Source organism: Echiichthys vipera (assembly GCF_963691815.1).
Source record: "Echiichthys vipera genome assembly, chromosome: 2".
In the NCBI taxonomy this organism is placed as follows: Eukaryota; Metazoa; Chordata; class Actinopteri; order Perciformes; family Trachinidae; genus Echiichthys; species Echiichthys vipera.
Window position 1 is genome coordinate 16,998,529 of NC_139827.1, and position 18,124 is coordinate 17,016,652.

At 43.1% G+C, this 18,124-nt stretch overlaps 1 protein-coding gene across 6 annotated transcripts in view; it reads left to right on the forward strand.

Annotated features, from left to right (window-relative positions):
- The first annotated feature begins 286 nt into the window (after window positions 1–286).
- Window positions 287–18,124, forward strand: part of rbfox2 (RNA binding fox-1 homolog 2) — a 34,930-nt gene continuing 17,092 nt past the window's right edge. For 4 of the 6 annotated variants that reach the window (XR_014593525.1, XR_014593526.1, XM_083928957.1 and 1 more), the window contains exons 1-2: window positions 287–1,346; window positions 8,850–8,900. Coding sequence is in view for 4 of the 6 variants with exons in the window: in XM_083928957.1 (XP_083785083.1) it covers window positions 1,095–1,346; window positions 8,850–8,900 (303 nt within the window). In the remaining 2 variants the exon portion in view is untranslated. Of the gene's footprint in view, window positions 1,347–8,849; window positions 8,901–11,972; window positions 12,210–13,914; window positions 14,002–18,124 lie in introns of those variants that run through there. The other 2 variants (XM_083928960.1, XM_083928959.1) reach the window with 2 other exon arrangements.

Genomic DNA, 18,124 nt, shown 5'->3' on the forward strand with positions numbered 1-18,124 from the left:
CGAAATGTTGCACAAAGGAAACGAAACATTTGGGACTGAGAGGTTTTGGGGTATGTGGTGTTGTCTCTGGAGCCATATAAGACCCCCCCCCTCACACAAACACACACCCCCCTCGGTAAATGTATGGAAGCACTGCGGCACACTGCGTGTGTTTTGCAGGCTGCATGGCTGCCTGGCTCAGCGTTCAAAGGGAGAGCGGAAGATAGGAGGAGGGGAATGACTACACCAAGCGAGTAGGAGGAGGGAGGGAGGACAGTTTCCTCTCTGTAACACACACGCTACAAGATCACACCGGGAAAAGGGAGAGAGGAAAGAAAATTACAGAAGAGAGAGAGAGAGAGAGAAGGAAACACCGCAGACCCTCCGTCCGTTTGGTTGTTGTTTTGGGGGAGAATCGTCTTTTCTAGTGACGCGGACTAACATGGGGGGAAGAGAGAGCTTCTGACGCGGACTGACTTTCAGTGAACCTCCGCTCCGTGGTGCAAGTCTGTGGCTAATAAGACAGGGAGGAAAAAAGGCGACAGGGAAGACATGTTGAGGGGGTTTTCGTCTTGAGGTTGCGGTAGGATGTTGAGCTCTTAAAAACAAAACAAAAAAAAACAAACACTCCTAGAGAGAACCCGACGACAACTGGACATTGGACGGTAGGTTAATGCTCAGGACCCAGTGTTTTGATCGGTGTTTATTTAATTGGTTTGTTATGATCTGAAATAAACGTAGGCCTCTTAGGCAGCCCTGCAGTAAATAAATACACGGTCAGCAAACGGGCTACATAGCTTGAAATCAACCCGACAAACCTGCTGGTGTTTCAGGGGACATTTTCCAGTGTTTCTAAGGTGAAAGCAGCGTTTATGGGATTTCCTCCCCCCTTTTTCAAACCAGAGAGACGAAACATTTTACAGATACATCAACTCTTCAGTGGGGTCATACAAAGGCCCAGTAGAAAATACAGTAAGGCTTCCTCGCAGCATTAAATCACTATTTTAACTGTATAACGCGTCCACGGACAGTCTTTAAAAGCACAAAGGTGCACACTATAGACTTATTTCCCCCTACAGTTTAGCTCAAGGCAGGAGACAAAAGAAGGTTTTTAAATGTTAATGTCGACCGACGTTGCATCCATCATGTTGCCTGTGTCCCGGGGTCTCATGGACCGGGATAGAGAGTTAGACACCATGGCCGGAGTGCATCCCAACGCGGGCGGCGCTCCTGCGGTTGTCCGGGGCATGAAGCGCGGAGACCCGGAGCCTGACGGACAGACAGCGGCCGCTCTGGTGGACTCGACCGGGGCGGAGTGCAAGCGTCCCCGAATCGACGGCTCAGGAGGCATCGGCGAGGTTGGCCAGGTGAGGAATGGGATTTCTTTTGTCCAAATACAGTTAACGCGTGGTGCATGGTCTATTGGTGGTTTCAAGCATGGTGGAGTTATTGAAGTGCATGTATATTTACTTACAGGCTAGATGCTCCATTATTGCCTTTTGTCATCCTAATAGTATTTCAAAGTCAAGATGCAGTAGTTGCCGTTATAGCTTCAGCACAAAGGCCCCCCTATGGCCCAGACAGCTCAGCCCATCAGCACTGCGGACATACCACCACATTTCAAAGCTGTAAATGACTCCACACGCTGCTAATTCAGTTTTACAAGGGGGATGCAATAGTAAGTGTGTAACCCCCATGGGGCTCACATGTCTGTTTAACTACAATATAGCACTGTAGCTGCTATGTTGTAGCTCAGGCATTTACCTACGGTTTATAGAGGAATTGCAAAAGTCAATTTTATATAAATCAATACACAACAGGCATCCTGCCACTCAAAACTCCTCACAGAACATCTTCTGTTTTATGAATAGTGTGTCTCAGCTGAGGGTGGGGAATGTAAACAAACGTGACCTTTTTATTATGCAAAACACCCTCCGCCATGTGGCATAATTGTGTGGACAACATTTGGTTTAGAATGGAGATTGATGTCAGGGTTTACTTGTGTGATCTTTGAGGAAGGGAGGGGGGGGGGGGCAGACAGGAGGGACAGGGGGTTGAGGTAAACAAATCATCTAGTTTTATTATAGGGCAATCAGCACATAGCTAATCAATGGAGTTACGTTGATTCTCAGACCCATGCCTTTATCATCATCATCATCGCTGCTGTGCTTGGTCTCACTCTGCGCTTGGAAGAGCAAATGTGATAGACTCTTAACCTATTTTTCTCCCAATGTCAGCAAAAATAAATGTGCGGTTTCCCCCGCTTCATTGATCCAAAAATGGTCAAATGTTTCTTAATAGAGCATCACAGGAGGGCAGGAGGATGCTCTGGACATCATTATGGTATATTATGTGAGGCAAAGCACTCCATTGGAAAACAGAAAGCTATTTCTCTATCATTGAAAGCACCAGTAATGGACGTGAAGTGGTCTGTTTGCTCCTGTTTGGAAAACTAAATGGCTGGCTTTACATCGTCGTGTTGTCCGTGAGTGCTGACAGTCAGGCTTAGGAACGTAATGCACTTAAAAACAGATGTGAGTGGAAGTGTGTGTGGTGGAGAGAGAAGCACAGATCAATAGCTTCAGCCCTTAAAATGTATTGAACATGAGCTGGCTGGACAGTCCGGAAATGAGAGTGGGAGAGATGCCTCCCCCTCCCTTCTGCACTCTCAGTTGGTGCAGGAACAGATTTGCCCTATCACTGGCAGTAAAGAGGCTTTGTTTCCAGCTAATGGGATCACATCTCATACTGGAGGGGGCATTATAACCACACTGATCCTGAGATCCTTATCTAAGGCAGAGGGTTTATGCAACACACATGCACACACATACATTGGTATGAACCAGATCAAGATTATTTTCATTATTGACTAATTAAACAAAACATATTTTTCAAGCGAAAATGTCAAAAGAAAATGGCTGTTTCCAGCTTTTCAATATATAAATATTTACAGTTTCCTCTGTTTTCATTTAATTGTAAATTGAATACGTGTTTGGGTTGTGCTCTAGGCCGCAACTAATAATAGATTAAGAAATATATTCAGTTTATTATGATATAAAACCGAGAAAAACAGGGAATCTCTATAAACAGCTTTTTCTGCCATATTTGCAATAAAATGATTATCAAAATAGTTGATTAGTCGATTAATCACTGTTTGATGACATCACCTTAGGAAATGGTAATAGGCATTTAAAGATGATAAAGATGATATAAACTCAGGAAAGTGTGATGGACATTGTTTAATTAAATTGACTAAATGATTAATCGAGATAAGATGAAAATACTGGCAGGGCTGCTTCCTCTTAGTCAACTAATCATCGTTTTAGTCTAAGTCGAAGTTTTCTTCAGTGGATTAGTCATTTTCCCTGCTTTTTTCATACTGAATGACTTATTTCCAAGAATCTTATGAGCACATCTCTGCTTAACACAATATTTAAAGTGGTGCTTTTGCATGGTTCTTTGTGGAGCAACTCAGTTTTACAGATCTGTCTATCAAATTAACCAGTCAACTGAGATTTTTTTAAATCAAGGACAGCCCTAAATACTTTAAACCAGTCAGTTGCAACCCCAAATTTCTGTTTTATGCCCCCAAAAACTATATTGGCTGTCAGTTTGTTAGGGCGCACTCACACTGACCGTCCGTTTTTCCATAGACCTTGGAGTTTTTGTGCGTCTTGTCCAACTGTTTTTGAATATTTTCATCCGACCAAATCTGCAGTAAGCACTCCACCTCCGCATCACACCAACGTGAACCTTTCGCCGCCATTGTTTTAAATGTCCGCGCATGGTCCGTCTTTTAAAAGAAAAAAACATTTCTATATCCGAACAGGCGCACATAAAATGACGTCAGAGCCGCCGTAGGCCTCGTGGTCGTACACGTGCGCACGCTCGTGCTTGTACATGTGCAAACACGCTCTACAAAAGCCCACCTCTCCCAAACACTCCGTGGCCGTCAAGCTGGCCGCAGCTAGGCGCGGTGCGGTTGCACTCACACTGGTCAAGCGAAACTAGGCTTTACCAGTAAAACCTGTTTGGGCACGGTACGGATGGACAATGTGAGTGCGCCCTAAGTGCAGCTTTCTTAAAAATGTTGTGTGTGCGTGTGTGAGATACTATCGATATCGTAGAAGCAAATTAGATTGAGTAACGTTCAATTTTCAGACATTTTAAATTGGAGCACTTGGCTTTCAAAGAAATTCATAAAAATGCACACAAACACTTTGTAAAGCTAATCTTCACAGGAGGGTAAAGGATGGAAAATATTACAGCAGCCAGTATCCTGGCTCTCATAAAGCACCATGTCTCCTTTTCTCCACCCTTGATGTCTTTTTGAAAAAACATTTATTGCATCATGGCAGGAGTTGAACTCTGACCTGTAACTGAAGCCAACACAATGGGGTGTGGTTTTGGTAAAGAGCAATCCATTTGTATTACTGAAGCCCAATAATGGGATCTTTCCCAGTTGGCCATTGACACTGCTGTTTTTCTCATTAGGCCATGATGTCATCACAATGCGGGGGTGGAAATGCTCCGTCGAGTCCAATCTGCAAAGTTTTAGCAGAGCAGCAATGCATATATAAATCGGTGCAGCATGCAGTACGTGACTGAATGCTCAGCTAACACGGCGAATAAAGCTCACTGAGTGCATTCAGCAGTATGAGTTCAAATGGTCACGGCTGTCCTTAGAAATTAGCTGCTTGCTTCCTGCTGCTGACACTGTGCTCATCCAATAGTATGGATTTTAAATGAATGTTAAGCTATCTGCTGCACAGACTCCCACTGAGAGAGCTCCCAATTCATAAAACGACACAATTCCAGTCAATTTGCATTCCAGAGCTGCACCGGGGAAGTCCTTTTTCCGAGTGACAGGGGGTTCATAGCAACACCCTGCGTCTCCAGCCTGAGTCAGAGTTTGTAAAATGTTGAGAGGAGGTTGTCTGCTTCGATATCCATCCAGCATGCTGCTGAGCGGCTCGTGTTTAGTTGTCACTCCGCGTAGGAACCGTGACTCTCTCCAACCTAATAAGGTCTTGCCCGGAGTGACAGTGCAGAGTGACTTGGTTCGGACATTAATGTAGGTGGATCACCCCTCTGTACTTTCATCTCAGCCGCAGGTCTAAAATAGAAAACGTCAGCAAGAAAAATTAATTCCTGCTGCGAGATGAGAATATTTATTTATTTATTTTCTGGGCCCTTGTTTTTCTGGGATAAATTGCCAGCGGAGGTCTGTTGACTGAATTATGTTTGAGGGAGAAGCTTGTATGTTTTGATGCTCTGCTCTGGGGCAGATTTGATGTCAAAGTAAAGTCCTCACGTATCAATTGCAGTTAAGTGTTGTTTTTTTATTTAAATCTAAATCTTTATTATTTATATATTAGAACTTGTGCTTCAGTCTGAGCACTAATATGTGTTGTGGTACAATCTGTTCTCTGATGACCTTTTCCAGTTGGACACAGAATGATTTACAGTGTATTTGGGGTGGATATTACTCTGTATACTGTATAGAGGAAATCATAACAACAATATGCTATGTATATATTATAACAGACAAATAGGGATTTTAACACATGACAGTATCATAACTTAAATAAGTTAATGAAACAATGAACAATGATAACTGACTGATTGTTTAAACTTTCTAGTGTGAAGATTTTTTTTTAGACTTACTTACTTAGACATAAAGAGAAGTTTAAGTCTATTTATTTGGGCTCTGGGCTATTTAACTAACATTTCCCCACATTTTCTGACATTTTATAGGCTAAACGATAAATCGATGAATCAAGAAAGCAGACTGATCATAATTATCTGTAGCGGTCCTCACACAATCAGCATAAAAGTGCTTCACATTATGTAGAAATATGTTAATTATTGCGTCGCTTGAGCGGGTGTTTTCAGTGCTCTCTCTAATGCATCCCTGCTAAAATGGTTCCTACAGGTCCTTGAATAAGTCCTTGAAATCCTTAAAAGTTTGTGAATTTCAGGAAAAGTCAAGGCCGTGAAAATGTTGAAAAATAGACATGCACATCGAATGTGTTTGCATTCTTATATTTTATACAAGAATAGAAATTGAAGTCCTTTTGATATTTAGTAATTAACATTAGTAGATAGGTTCTACTGTGTCTCTCAGTTGCATCATTGTTTCACTCGTCAGCCTGCTAGTTCTTATTAAAAAAAAACTCTGTTGAAACAACAATTAACCTTGATGTGGGTCTCTAACTACGCGGTGTTGGGTCCTTGAATTTGAGGGAACAGGGTCTGGAAAATCCTTGAAAAGTCCTTGAATATGGCCCAAGAGCCCTAATGAACAGCAGTCAAAAGTTTCTACCAAATATGGGCCTCAACATGGTCCCAAAAGTCCAGTAACAGGCTCTAGTTTCAGTAGAATGTTGTTCAACTGAAGTAATCATGATGAGCAATTAGGTTGTGCAGAAAATAATTACGTGCAAAAACCCATCCCCAACTCATCTACCCCAATCAGATCTGAAATAAATTGGGGGACAAAAATAACAGCTATATCTTAAAATGCAGATCAGCAGATTGGACACCAATTTGATAACATTGGGTGTGATTTGCTTGCTGATAAGAAGATTATTCTTATTCTTTTATTCTTATTCTTCTTGTGGCCGAACTATCGTGCCAGCTTCCAAAATCCACTCTGCCTGCAGCCAACATCTCCCTGAAAAGGCATGTGTAGGTTACCTGTGGAAAGTCGGAGGGATGTGAAGTACATTGAGGGAAAATAAACTTCAGATGATCTGGCCGACTGTTTGGAGACTTGGCACATAAGTGCTCTGTGGATGAAATGGATTCACGTCCTCCTGGGTGTATGGAGCGCCCTGCTTCACAGTGTGGAAGGATGACTCTCATAGCAGTCAAATGTAGTCCCTCTTCCACTCCTCTTCAGAAGAGCTGCAGTCCCAAGGCACGATATGAATAGACACGAGTCTTGTGACTAAATTAGACATCGCACACACAATCACAAAACAATCACACACACACACACACCTACCACCACCTGTAGTTTTTTTGAGAAGTGTAGCAGGGTTCATGTGTAAAATGGATTACCGTCACCTTGAGAAAAGATGGTGTGAAGGAGAAAATTGGAGGTAACTGAACTTCTCGTCCCTTGCCTGTTTTTAGATTTTTTTTAGTATGGTGTCGGCCCTGTTCCCTACCACAATCACCCACTGAGCTCGCCTTTCCTCCCCCTCTTTGCCATCTGTTAACTCCAAGTCATTTTGTTACTTTCTCCTGATTGCTCACACAGTCTTTCCCTGCAGTCTGTCCTCTTGTTTTAGCCACCCCACCCCCTAGAAACGACCACCAACCCCAGACTAGAATCAGCTTAGTTTGTCATTGCCAAAAAAGAAAAAAGAAAAGGTAGACTCATTATTAACTATTGTGCAAAATCTTCATGCTTCTTGTGTGCTGTGCGAGTGACTGTGGAGTTGAGAGTGAGGCTGATACACACTGGACTTGAGCAGCCGTCCCTCTCTCATTCCTCCCAGTTCCTTAAGGAAATTAAGCACATGACTCCACTCATGTATGAGTCATTGTCTTCGCTCCCTCCATCTATTTTCTGTGTTTTTCCCCCCTTTGCTGTCCATTTCCAGTTGTATTTCCAGTCACCCTCGGCCTGTCGTAATATGAATTCCAGATGTTCCCTTTACTTTGACGTTGTGTACCGCCCATTAAGTCTTTTTTCTCCTCCTTTTGGTTTAGTTCCTCTACTCCATACCTCCAGAGCGTTGTGTTTAGACTTTGGCCTTGCAGTAAAATAAGGTTTATACTTTATTCATGTTATTCAAGCCTAAGAGGTGATTCATTATTTAGAGCTTCTGCCTCCCAAAGCCAGTTCACTAAGTACATTTTTGGCTCTGAGATAGACTCACACATACTGCTTTTTTCAATCGCAAAAGATGCTTCCTTCTTCCCCCTCCCCAACCAGGCCTCTTGAATTTGGAAACATTGAGGTTAGCTTTACCGAAAAAGCCCCATGGAGTCCAAAGTTAGATGGCTACAGTATTAATCAGGCGAACTGAAGCTGTAAAGCGTGCAGAGCAAAGTGTCCCCCCTCGGGACAGAGCAAATGAGGGACATTGGTTCCAGATGAAAGGAAGATCCTGGGGGGGGGGGGGGGTTAGTACAGAGAGAGAGAGAGAGGAGGGAAGAGCTGAGTTGTTTTCTAAACTAGTGATATGAAGCCAGAGCCAGGCAAATCTGTTTCCCCCTTCAAAGCGTGTTGTAATTGCTGCGTAAAGCTTACATTTTAATGGGATAAATTAACATAAAAGCTGGAACACAGTGTTATGAGTACAAATAAAGTGAGTTACAAAGTATTTTGGGGAGTGGGGACATGATTTCTGTTTATTATTTAGCTCTAAACAAAATTTGTTTTTTTTAATGCATCTTGTTACACTGTAATTACTCACCAGATGATTGATGTATCCATCTTTGCTGAACACAGGAGCCAGAACATTGAGAGGAATGTGTCGGAGATTGCATCAGGGCTCATGATGCCATTTCACACCAACAGGCTTCATGCTCGCTGACACCCCTGACCTATTTATGATTTAAGAGCCGTGGTGAGAGCTTGTTCTTTCTGCCCGTCTTTCATCTCCTGCTCGCCTGATCTCACTCGCCCCTGTTATCACGTCTTTACAAGCAGACAAAAGATCCGCTGGGTGGAAAACTCTGGAGGAGATAGGAAGAGTGTGTCACACGGCAGGTTAATTTGATTAGGAGTCAGTAACACTACAGAACTGTAGAGTGAAAAAAGTGTGAAAGAATACATAGTAATTACACCAAGTGTATTTTTGCTTTGCAAATTACTTTACATGTATCCAAAAATTTGCTCTCCTCTCTTTCAGAACAACGACCCTTTGACCCTTGGTTACCATGGCTACCCATCTCATAGTCAGGTAAGGACATAATTTAATCTCAAAAATGCTCAAACTCCATGTTTGATATGGATGCTGGAAGTCCTTGAAAACACTTGCATTTCAATGTGGTAATATCAAGTTTTGACAAGTGCTTGGATTTTGAATAAAGTGCTATAGAATATGAATAAAGGCTACTAGTGCAAGTGCCTATTTAGAGCTTTGAAAGCACTGCTGCTTGCAGCTTCGATTGGATGAGCAGTTCTTGAGCTATGCAAAATGACAGTCATATGACACAGATAGAGATTCCTTCTTTTATGGTTAAATAATGCAGCAGTCCCTGTTACAGCCACCTATTGGCCAAATGGCACCAAATGTGTCATGGCTACTCAGACATCATATCTACACGTCCACCGTATGTGGTTGCAATACCACAAAGTGCTCAGGAGTTATTACATGTTTTGGGATATAAGCCATGCCCACAGCATTTGAGCAAATTTGAGGACCAGCCGTGACTCTAGGGAACATCAAAAATCATCAACGCTCATTGGATAAATGCTGGGCTTTGTCCCGCCCATTGGACGCTCAGCGTCTCTTGGGGTCTGTGGGACAGTGGGCTGGCCCGGACGCTCGGCTTCTGCATGATGATTGGATGAGCTGTCTGAGGCGGAATCCTTTTTTGATTGACAGCTAAATGACAGAATCAGCTACACTTTTCTCTCTATTCTCAACAATCAGTGATTACAATAACAATAATTAATCATTATTAATCATCTTTGAGCTTTTAAACCCAACGTATTTTTTTCTGTTAAACATGCAGATATTCTAGTTTTCTCTCCTCAAACAAACACAGAGACACCCCGATATAAAAGGAACTAACTGTTGTATATTTTGTGTGACTGTCTCTATGCAAGACTACAATCTGTTTACTCATGTTTGTATTAGCCTGCCGATTGTGTTTTTAGACTGCTCATTTTATGCGGCTAATCCTTAGATCATCCTCCGTTCATTCACTCATCCTGTCATGCTCTGCCCATAATCCTCTCATCCCTCGCTTTCTTTAATGCCCAGCAAACTCTGGCTGCTTATCTGTGCTTTATCTGTCTTAAGGCTTCACTTGTACGCTCTTACTTGCTTCAGAGTTTTTTTTCTTTTCTTCTGGCACTCTTTTTTCGTGTTGATGTGCAGATATTGAAGCGTGGAAGCCAATTAGCCAGTTTTTATTTCACTGTAGGAAGATGCTGCTTTGAACCGTTTCCTTGCTCATGATAATGTTCGAAGAATAATCCTAGAGGCTGACACGTTACCTTGTGTGAGAAATCTCTTGCTGGGATTTAAAGAAGTCAGTCAAGGGCTACTTCAGGGACGTGGAAAAAAAAGGCAGAGGAGAAAGAACAACAATGCTCCCACAACACTGAGGTGCTAAACTGTCAACAGCAGTGTGAGAATGATGTGATCAAACTCTCCTGAAAGAAAGAGCCTGGAGAGCAGCAGGGCCCGATGTGTGAAGAGAGGGACGAGCCCTTTTCAGAAGTGCTAAGGATGAACAGGATGAACAGATTTTTATATATATGATGCAAAGTTTGCTTACAAATAGATTTTGAAACACAAAACATCATGACGCAACATATGCTCGGATTTAATGCGATGAGAATTGTAATAATCAGTATACTGAAAACTGTATATAGATATGTAATTTACCACAGCTGTAGGGTGCTGGAAAAGCATGATAATGCACCTTGGAATGCTTGAAAAAGGCTTGAATTTGCATATCTAAACCCCATATTAAACCCCATTATAACCAACATGTAGTGTTTAAATGTCATCAATTACATTATGTAATTTGCCCTCCAGTAGTGATAGTAGTTGTCGTTGTTACTGGTGGAGTCCGCCTTTCCCATGCAAGATTTAAATTGGCTACCCACGCACAAGAAATTCACAGGAAAAGATGCATGCATCTGTTGGATGTTGTGCTGAAGACAAATAGTGTATGAGTTCAGTATTACCATGTTGAAGGATATAGTTGACTGTCTCTTTTTTTCTTCATTATTTTAATAATGTGACATGATGAAATGATGAATCCTCTCATCGCACGGTTTGTTTGACTTTGCTTCACATGTTGTTCCTGTGTTGCATTTCTGAGAGAAGCTGCTCGAGGCATGGTTTCCTGTCGTCAGCGGTCTAAACCCACGTAATTAAAGGTGTCTGAGAAAGATATCTGGCTCTTTACCTGCTAAATCTCCACCACACACTATGTTGACCAGCTCATCGCTAATTGTGTCAGTTTGTGGTTTGGTGCTGGGCAGGTAGTGAACAGTGGGGTTTTTGAGCATTTTTCGCTGCAAACAGCCAACTCTTAGCTGCTGGAAATGAAGTTGAAAGGAAAGAAGAGATTGAAAGATTCAAACCAAAACAAGCTGAAAGATGCTAAAATGTTCGATAGACCCAAACTAAGCATAAAGCATAAGGACTATAACTTTAATGTGACTGTGTTCAGACTTGAGCTGTTGGGAAGTGTTTGGAAACATTTCTAGGTTCAACCTAGTCAGACTGCAGTTTACAGAACGGTGACCTGGGTGCTGATTGAAACACGAGACAAACATGTAAATTGCCAGCACATTTATGTAACATGGTGACTCTCTGAAAGGGGAGGGAGAGAAAGAGAGGAGAGTCTTCCTCTCCCAGTGGTGCCAGCAGCCCCAGTTAATTCACCTACATGGCGAAAAAAGAGAACAGAAGAAGAAAGAGAGAGAGAGACATAGACAGAGAGAGAGAGAGAAAGGGAGGAGGGAAGGACTGCGACATGAGAGAGAAGCAGAGGGGAGGGGAAAGTTTGCAGGTGTGACAGAGGCCGAGAAGTAGGAGGGGGAGGCGTCAGGCTTTCTGGGTGAGAGAGAAGGAGGAGGACTGGAGAAGAGATGAGCAAGCAAGGGCACAGCAGCAAAGCAGAAGGCTCGGGGTAGAGGGAAAGGAAAGAGCGAGTCAGAGAGGGAAAGAAAAGAGTGAGTGGGAGACACACACACAGCAAGAGAGAGAGAGAGAGAGGGAGAGAGAGAGGGGGAAAATAAATAAAGAAAGCAAGTAAGGGAGAGTGACAGGGACAGAGGCCAGCAGAGGAGGAGGAGGAGGAGGAGGGGGGATTGGCATGGCAGACAGAGCGAGCGGGGGCAGAGCGAGGGAGATTTTGAATCTGTGAGACAGACAAGAGAGACTGAGCTGGTGAGGTGACACAGGCTTGGAGAGGGAGAGGAAAGCAAGGCAGCGTGAGAAGAGGAAAGGAGAGGAGCGACAACAGTTTGAGTTGTTGCACAGAATATGATGATGGGACTGTACTATCCTTCCGTGTTGTCGGTGAGTGTTTATCTTGCTATCTATTTTTTTTCCCTTTCATATCCTCCTCTGTGTACACGTCTGCTGCATCTCTTTGGGCTCCACTGTACATGGAACGGCATCTGAGCGGGCAGCACTGTCACTGAGCATGAAATGCTCATTAACTACTAACAGATGAGGACTTATCTTGACCACCTTTATTAGTGTGGTCCAGTCAGGGCGTTTCATTTTCTTGTTAGGACTCTGCTCCCAGTCGCTATTAGGGATATAAACACTGAAACTAGCGTAGTAGGCGTAGATGACAGCGAGATGCAGGCTTCGAGGCTGTATCGCTATGATTATGATTTGCTACGGTGAAATGCATGAGTGGAGATGTATTATTGTACGATGTTGTTGTGGCATCTGCTCTCCTGCCCAGAGCTATATGCGCACACAATCGGAACATGAAGAACTGCAGAAACTGTGCTCTGCCATGTATTATGTATGCACACAGTACAGCATGTTAGTCTCTACAGCTGGATGTGGCAGTAGACTGCTTCTGCGGTAGACTCTTTTAGACGTTTGGAGTGGAAACAGTGAAGGAATAGGGGGGAGGAGAGGTACGTAAAAAAGCCTTTCTTTTTTATGGCCTCTGCAGCTGTCTCTGTACATCGCTCAAGCCCTGTGAGCGAAAGGGACAGGTGTCCCCGGAACAGTTGTCTGTCCTTTTCTCTCTTTCTTTCTCCTCTTCCCCTTTTCCCTTCTGCATCTCTTCTATTCAGCTAACACCTCCTCACTGTAATTTCTGTGTCACACATTTCACAAACGCACAGAAGCTGAAGCACACAGTGGGCTGCAAAGTTGGTGCGCGAAGTGTCTCGTTCATATCATTACATTTCATTTAACTTGAGTCAGGCTCCTAGTGCGTGCGTTTCTTCCTGTCTTTGCCTGTGCATGTACTTCTCTTTCAGCTGTACCTTGGATTCCTGCTCTCTTTACTGTTTGACCTCTTTTCTCCCTCCTCTTGCTCTCCCTGGGGCCCTGGCAGCTGTTATCTCAATGTTTTCCTCTAAGAGCCCCTGGAAGAGGGGGATGGGTTGGGAAAAGAGAGAGAGAATGGGGAGCGGGAGAATAGAAAATTGATTTTTAAGGTGATGGGACACCCTTGGGCAGTTGCCAGGGAAGCCAGTGGATGAGGAAGCTGCAATTATGCACCGATTGGACAAATGAGAGGAGTTGAAAGAGATGGAGAGCCGCAATATTAGGTCAACTGGAGAGAGCTGGTTTGCTCTGTGACGCAATTTCAGACTGTAGAGCTGACTTTGCAGTTATGCATGTGTGTGTGTGTGTGTGTTCGTGTGTGTGTGTGTATATATAAATGTTCAGAGTTGCCATCTGACAGCAGTAATTTATTAGCCCTTTTATCATTGCTGTATGCTAATGTTTTTGGCCCGAACTTGCTGCAAGAGAGTTGGAGGAGCAGATCGGGTGCAAAGATTGAAATATTTTCTCAAGCCCCACCTAAGTGTGTGCCCTAAGGCAAGGGAGAGACGCCTACCTGCTGTAAAACTACACACATACACACACATACACACTGCCATGCTTTCATAAACTGTAAACGGGTCATGATGTTTCAACACCCCCCACCCAACCTCCTCCACCTCCCACCCTCCACAAATGTTGTTATTGATTCTTTCGCAGGGTTAACAATGATGGTCGGTAAATGATCCCAATGAGCCGTGTTGCCAGGGCAACTTGCATGAGTCATTCATTTTGTATGGCTTGTTGAATGGTTCGAGGAGTGAGGAAAATGTCGACGAGAGAGCCATGTGAGGTAAACACCTTTTGCACTATGCTTCTAAAAAACGAGGTGGTTATGAAATTCCCCAGCCCTGAAGTTGCTGTAATGTTATGCCTCTTTAGCAGCTATTTGCATTGCTAATGGCTCTAAAAGCACTCGCTGTGAGGCATCTGCATGTATTTCAAAAGGACCATGCTTTTGAAATGGATAGGGGTTGCCCTCGCTGACTCTTTGGATGGTGCGGTTGACAGTGACAACACCGTTCTACGGCTCGTTTGTGTAGATTTTTTAACCACGCTCAACAACCAAATGAGTGCTTTATTATTAGAGCCCTGCTTGAGCCCTAAACAAGACGAACTTGTTCCATGGTCATACCTAATGTATTGAAAGAGGCGTATCCATGTTGGGTAAATACACTTCTGTCTGCGTATTTGTGTGCTCACCTGCACATGTTTGTTTGGGATGGCTTTTAACGAGGGATGAATGTGGGCAAATAATGTCATCATTCTTTTTGTTTTGGAGTGTTTACCTTTCATAAAATTCTGCAGTGGAGCCGAGCGAACATTGACACAGCTTGTGGACGGATGACAGGGCCAGTCATGCATGTGCCCCTGCACACATGTATGTTGAAGTGGGTGGGGGTGGGGTGGGGGGGTCTCCTAGAAATGTTGTGTGAAGAAGGGGAACCATCCGGGGACCTTACAAGGAAAAGGATAGGGGTGTATTGGGAGGGGTTTGTTTGACAAGCAGACATGTTACCCTATAAGGAGAAGGAGAAGAGTGTTGGAGGAGGAGACCAGGCATCCCCGATATGTTGTTGCTATGAAGCAAATGGGCTCGATTGACATGCGTGGGGGGCGGGACGTATGCAAGGGTCCCGTCTGGATTTTATGAAGCGTAAAGAAGTGAAGCGCACAGCAGAGAGAGTGGGAGGAAAGGGAGAACAGCAGCAAGAGGAGCACAGAAGAAGAAGAGGGGGAGGAGGAAGAGTGATGGAGGTGGAGGAGGGGTTGACATGGGATGGAATAATTTAACAAGAGGGTGTCTCCTGGCTCATCGGTATGCCACAGACATGCCTTAAACGTTTCTCCAGCTGTTTGCAGCTCGGGTAGCATCAGCACAGAGCCAGAAGCCAAGATCTGAGTGAAACACGGCTTCCACATTTAATACGATTATTGAGCCAAAATGTGAGCTGCGGCTAACAGAATGAATCACATTTTCCAGCGTCAAGTTTGTTGAATTAGGCTTTAGACTAATGTCTGGAGGCCCGAGAAAGCATGATACTGAAATGTCATTATTCATGTGAAATGACCCAGTGTTGCCCTAGTTAGCCCTCTCCTCTCCTCTCCTCATCGTCTCCTCCTGTAGCGTAGTGAGACTGCAGACGAGCAAATTTTATAACATGCCTCCTCAGACACACTTGCTGCTGCTAACTGACCCGAAAGTAAGCCAGATACAGCTACCGCTCTGAGTCACTGGCTTTGCCTGGCCAACGCATACACTTACACAACCCTTAATGCCTTAACGCCCCAACTCCAGGGGAGCGGAAGCACAAACACACACATGCTGATATGCACACGACATATGTACATATACAAAACGTACACAAACCTGAGTGCTGGCACAAATGCTTAGCTTACAGTTTGTCTGTCTACAGGGCAGCACTTTTCTTCAAATTGACCAGGAATGCCCTACGTCTTTGTCTTTGTGTTCCCCCTATTATCCTACTATCTATGTGCATTTATTCAGCAGATGCTTTTACCCTGATTCAAAGCACAAAGGCCACTGTCAGCCAGCAAAAGGCACATAACTTGACGGCTTCAGAGAGCCGAAATAACAAACAGCACGCTCTATTTTTTTGCAAATACCGAGCTGTTGACACAATGTATCAGGTAGAATGAGGACTGTTGAGATGCGGCTAAAATGGATCTCCTCTGAAAAGGCCAATCGTCGAACACAAATACAAGGTTGTTTTTGGCTCGTATTCCCGCTTCTATTTTAGTCTGGCAGAAGGAGCAGCAACAGCCGGGGTTGTCCATTCCCCTGCTAGGCTGTAGTCTGTTTCTGTGCATGAGCAGCAACAACAATAAGTAGGATGTTATGATTAATATGGATATAATATGATCAGCGGTATAGACTGTGGAAATAATATATAATGTTGCAGCCAAGATATCAAAACCTCAAGTGTGCAGTATTAAAAATTCAAGTCACTATAATTCTGTCTGCGTTGCATCACAACTTGTCAAGTCCCTTACTGACTCATCATCAGTTGATAAGTGAGTTGTGTCATGAGTCATCAGTGGTGGGACTCAATACGACAACACTGGAGCTGTGATGGACATTTTAATGCAGAGTAGGAGGGTACTTTTCCCAACAAATTTTGACAAAAGGTAGCGTGTTTTGCTTTCCCTCTGTTTTGGAGACAACAATAATCTCTGTACCAATCATTATGTCAGGGGCATCCCACGAATATAGTCTCCCAGAGTATCCTAAAATGTTTAATTCCTCTGTATTTACTTACCGTTCAAGTTCAATTCATTTTGCAGCAAGTAACACACATGATGGCTTTGGATTTTAAATAAGGCTTAGTGTCTACAGTCATGCTGGTATACGCCAGTATACTGCATCAGAACTCCTTATGACTCGCTGGATCAAAATGTCTCCCCATCCAACACACTTTGGCGGGCATTTTCAGCTGAGATAAAATGCTTTTGTGGACACATGTCCTTATGGAAGTTACATTGATTGTTCGACCAATGAGAATGTGGTCAGACAAGAGCATATCAACCACACAATCGACCATATGACCAGAATGCATCAGCCCTAATAATTCAGCAGGTTTTCATTCCTAAACCAAGTATTCAACATTAAGGGATTTTGACCTGACGATGAAAACTCAAGTGTTCACCAAAGTTGCTACAGTTCACCCCGGGAGGGACATAAACGTGTGTAGCACATTTCTTCACAACTCATCTAATAGCTGTTGAGGTACAACAATTTGCATCAATGAGGTATAGTCTCAGTTATCTTCCCCTTTCTACTTTCCCCATACCATCACTTGACCCAACCTGGGTGATCAACTTTCCCTTTCTCACACAACACAGGGGCAGATCTTGTTTCCCTATTTTCTGTTTGTCATCCAGGTTAGCTCTTACCTGGTGACCCAGAATGACTTGCTCCACCCCGCTAACATTTTTACCCTGTTCAACTAGGAGGGACTGATGCAAGGCAAAGCCAACCAGTGTATCATTTAGCACGTAATGTATTTTGTCTCCTGCAGTTAAAAGCCGGATCTCAACTGACTACTGTTGCTCATCTCTGCTCTCATTTTCCCTCTCGCTCTCAAATATAATGAATTCACGATGTGTCATCAGAGGATTTCAGCTCATGTTCACATTATTACCATCAGTGATGTAACAGTGTTACAGAGAGAAAAGTCCTCACCAATTAACAATTAACTGGTCTATTTTTATGCTATTGTTCATTAATTAGAGCATAGAATTATACATAAAACACATTTGAAAGGATGAAAACACCTTGAAATCAATATCTATCCAATACAATGCCATTAAATAAAAGTTATTTATGCAGAAAACAAGGGAAGTTAAGTTTATTTATATTTGCACATTTCATGACAGGTGTAGACTTAATGTGCTTCAATATTTAAAACGAAAGCTCATAAATTATTCTTACCCATTAATCCAAATTTTAAACCTACCTAAAAGCTTTTGTAAAAAAAGAGAGACCTTTATGTACTGATTTTAGGGTTCTGTCTAGTGTGTATTTAATGAGCATGTCAATAATGTGTGAAGGAGCTAAACCATTAATTTATTTAAAAACAATAAGAAGTATTTTAAAATTAATTATTTGTTTTACCTCGGAAAGCGAAGTGCATTTAAAATAGGAGTGATATCTGGCTGCAGCAGAAGGGACTGAGAATCTGCCGAGCTGTGTATTACCTTGCATATTGATATTATATAATCAAAACAAGGTATAGGGTATACTGACCAACAGCAAATAATGAGCTAACATTTTATGACAAGCAAGGTATAAGACGGTCGTGCTGCTGCTGCATGGGGTAGGACAGGTAGGCAAGGATGTGAGGGATGTTACCACTTATCAAAATCTTAATTTGGATGCACGTGGACAAGATTGA